The sequence below is a fragment of the Ciona intestinalis genome, chromosome 10 (genome assembly GCF_000224145.3).
Source record: "Ciona intestinalis chromosome 10, KH, whole genome shotgun sequence".
Lineage (NCBI taxonomy): Eukaryota > Metazoa > Chordata > Ascidiacea > Phlebobranchia > Cionidae > Ciona > Ciona intestinalis.
The window spans coordinates 268,585-272,252 of NC_020175.2; the positions used below are offsets into that span (position 1 = coordinate 268,585).

Sequence of the window (3,668 nt, forward strand, 5' to 3'; positions counted from 1 at the left end):
AATGGTTACAGGCAGGCGCGCTAACCACTATACCACGACGCCGGACAATTTGTTAACCCTTCAGTCAAAATCGGACACAAAGTGCAGTAAAAATAACATTGTCCTGCCAAGTAAGGCCAAATAAGTTCAGTTCTATTTTACATGGGTAAGGTCTTGCCCCTTTGCAGTGTGACACACTATGAGACCTGGGATTTAGGCCAATATTTGCCCCTTAATCTAACACTAAGGATGCTATAGAATAAATAAGTTACATTCATTCTATTATTTATTGATTGCAGTTCGAACATGGGTCGTTTTGGAGGAGAACAAGTTGTTTACCTTGGTGGTGGTTGTAATGATGAAGGGATGGTGGAACATCAGATGATGCACGTGATGGGGTTGTGGCATGAACAATCACGATATGATAGAGATGATCATGTGATCGTCAAGTTAGAAAATGTTGCTCGAGGTTTGTGGATAGTGATATACCAGCCCTTTTAAATGTTTGTAAAACTAGGAGTAATAGTGTTAAAATATTGCTACACCAATCACAGTTCAATTTAATTATGTAACGTGTGTCTCTTTACGACACATGCGCTACTTTGTGAGTGTTTATTTTTAAATGTGATGTTTACAGAACAATCAACAATAGTTTAAACACAACAGTTTAATGTAAATGTATTTGAATATCATAATAATTTAAATTCTAACCAAGGTTAGGGTTTGAATGCTAAACCCCTATTCATCAGTATTATGAACAGTAACCTCTTTTATTTGGAGTTATGGTAATGGAAAACTCTGGTGTAAATCACAAGATCCTGTGAGATGCCGCACATGCCGACTTATTCATACATAATTGATTTTTTTAACAATGTTGATCAATCAAGTTAATTTCTGGATACTAAACTCAAGATCAGCAGATATTTTAAAATTCCATCAAAAAAACTTTTAAATAAACAATGAGCAAAAATACTGTTCAGTGCTGATTGTTTGTTCAATACATTTACTCTCCACACAGTAATTCTGCTATACTTAAAATATTAAACATAACTTTTGCTCAATATTAACATTTTCCCTCACTTTTGTTTTTTAGAGAATCTTCATAACTTTAAGAAACGCAGCCAGAGTACCACACATGGTGTATATGACGTGGCATCCATTCTCCACGCTGATGGATTTGCTTTCTCTATGAATGGTTATCCTACTATTGTAGATAAACATACTGGTCTTGCTATATCTGGTCAAAGAGAAAAGTTATCGGCCATGGATATTATGAAAATAAATGAGCTGTATGGATGTGGTAACCACACTACACAGTTAAGTAAGCAATATGGACTAACAAAACTAAAAGACAGCAACTAGCTAAGGATCTGATGCGACAAAATGTAACAGACAAAAATCAAGTCTAACAGATTGTGTAAAAAAAGAGATAATTTTATATTTCTGCTCGACAGCATTGTCAGTCTCTTATTTAATACAATCTAGAAGGGTGGGGCAGGACGGGACACCTTTTCAAATATTTAAGGAGGTGTAAACTGTTTCCTTATAACTCCCATAGACCTTTGGATTCTATTTTTAGTAAGAGACTGAGGATGCTATTTGGGCAAAATATATAGCTCTTATTATACAATTAGCTGGACTTTATTTTTGTCTTTTACGTTTTAGTAGCACCAAGTCCTTACTGTATTTTTTACAGAAGATACGTTCAACTATGAGCACCAGATCAGGGTCAGATTCGCGGAATTTATTACAGTTCCACCAACCAGCTTTGTCTAAATTTCTTCCGTCATTTAAAACACATAACTTGAATGACTTTTAATACTTTCTCTTCAAAGAATAGATAGCTCAATGATTATTTGTTTAAGAATAGTTTATATATGTTTTACAATGTGTATGTAATTGTGTATATTTTTTTAAATTTTGTATATGTTTGTATTAGAGGTAAAAACTACCATCAGTAAAAAATGAACCTGGTACCTTGCCTTTGCAAAACTTAGGGTTTTATTTAAATTAAAGTGTGGAAACCATTGTTCCAGGTCAATCTGGTGATCACTGGGCAGATTGGGGAAATTGGTTGCCGTGTTCATCTTCGTGTGATCGTGGTGAAAGAGTCCGGCTCCGGAAGTGTTGGAATGATGAGGAGCGTGAGGTATGGGTGGGAAGATGCGGGGAGGAACATGTTAATACCAAGATCTGTCAATCAAAACCGTGCTCGGCTGGAGCATGGGGTGCGTGGGGTTCATGTTCAGTTACTTGCGGGACTGGAATAAGACACAGGTCGGTCAGTGTGTGTGGGATTATTGACAACAATGGTAATACTTCATGGTTGTGTGTTTTATATTCTATGTGGGTAAGGTTGTACAGTATGACACACAATGGGATCCAGATCCTTTGTGCCAAAGGTGGTCTAATACATAGAGATCCAGGCCCAGGGCGCTACATCCTATTAATGAACCACACTTGGGACAATAGCCGCTAAGTGCCATGCCTAAGGACACATATATGTATGTGACACCCATCGCCATCCGTGTTGAGCATGGAACTTGGTGTCCTTAGTTTACAATAGTAGCACCTAACCACTAAGAGACTGCACCAAACTAAATCCTCTTACACAGAACTGCCTGTTGTCATCCACATGAAAGATATGAATCGCAAATCTGTGGAGTTTTACTTTGTCATGCGCCTGGTGAGTTGTCAATGAATGAATGTAACTATGTAACACATTAAAAAAATAAACAAAAACAAATATTTTTTTAAACAAAAGATATTAATATCATTATTTAAAAATTAAAAATAAATATTGAAAAATCAAACTTGTCAACAGACGTAGTGTTTGACAACACCACAAGTGCATGGTCGCTATGGGAACATTGGGGGGAATGTACGAGGACTTGTGGGAGTGGGTTCCGTAAACGAACCCGCCATTGTGATGTCAACAATCGGGTGGTGGGTGAAGAGAGGTGTCCACGGGGAATCCCCAGGGGTGATCAGGTGGAGTTTTGCTCGACAGAAACTTGTGGGGGTGTTGGTGGGTTATCTGTTATTATGCTTTAAAATATATTAAGGTGGGGGTATGATGGGACAACTTTTATTCTATTTTTTCATCCAATTTAATAGTAAACAAAGAAAAATAAAACCTGTATCTGCGCGAATCCCATAGACTATTGCTATTTGTTTAAACACGATCAGGATATTTGATATTATGTGCAAAAGGTGTCCCATCTTCCCCACCCTACTAGTTGTGATTTACTCAGCAGCTAACTTATGTTATCTACTCAGCAGAATGCTTGGAACAATATACTGTGTGTGCCAGGGTGCTTGGCATCCGCCCACAATAAAACGCCACAACACTTGGCACTGTTTTATAACAACTCCACAAAAAATGCTTGCTACATCTAGATCAGAGGTTAACGGTTTAAGACTTGTTGCTCACATTATTGGGGCATATTTTCCTTGTGCAAGACACAACATATACTGAACTAGGGGGTTAAATTTAGCAACCTGTCCGTCGCCGTGGCGTAGTGGTTAGCGCGCTTGCCTGTAACCATTAGGTAATTGGTTCAAGGCTCGTCGCTGCTACCATTGTGGGCGTATGTGTCCTTGGGCAAGACACTTAACGACAATTGCTTCAAAGCCTTCAACCCGGTGGTCACTAATGGGTTGTCCAAATTATCAGCCATACATAAAAA

General features: G+C 38.0%; 1 protein-coding gene and 1 long non-coding RNA gene across 4 annotated transcripts in view; one reads left to right on the forward strand and one right to left on the reverse strand.

Annotated features, from left to right (window-relative positions):
• The window catches only part of LOC113474581, a 22,807-nt gene that overhangs the window by 16,554 nt on the left and 2,585 nt on the right, over positions 1–3,668 (reverse strand). The window lies entirely within an intron of this gene.
• Positions 1–3,668, forward strand: part of LOC108949856 (A disintegrin and metalloproteinase with thrombospondin motifs adt-1-like) — a 16,694-nt gene that overhangs the window by 6,596 nt on the left and 6,430 nt on the right. For all 3 annotated transcript variants that reach the window (XM_018813820.2, XM_026836254.1, XM_026836255.1), the window contains 5 exons: positions 279–448; positions 1,073–1,300; positions 2,016–2,256; positions 2,595–2,665; positions 2,804–3,007. In XM_018813820.2, coding sequence (XP_018669365.2) covers positions 279–448; positions 1,073–1,300; positions 2,016–2,256; positions 2,595–2,665; positions 2,804–3,007 — 914 coding nt within the window. The remainder of the gene's footprint in view (positions 1–278; positions 449–1,072; positions 1,301–2,015; positions 2,257–2,594; positions 2,666–2,803; positions 3,008–3,668) is intronic.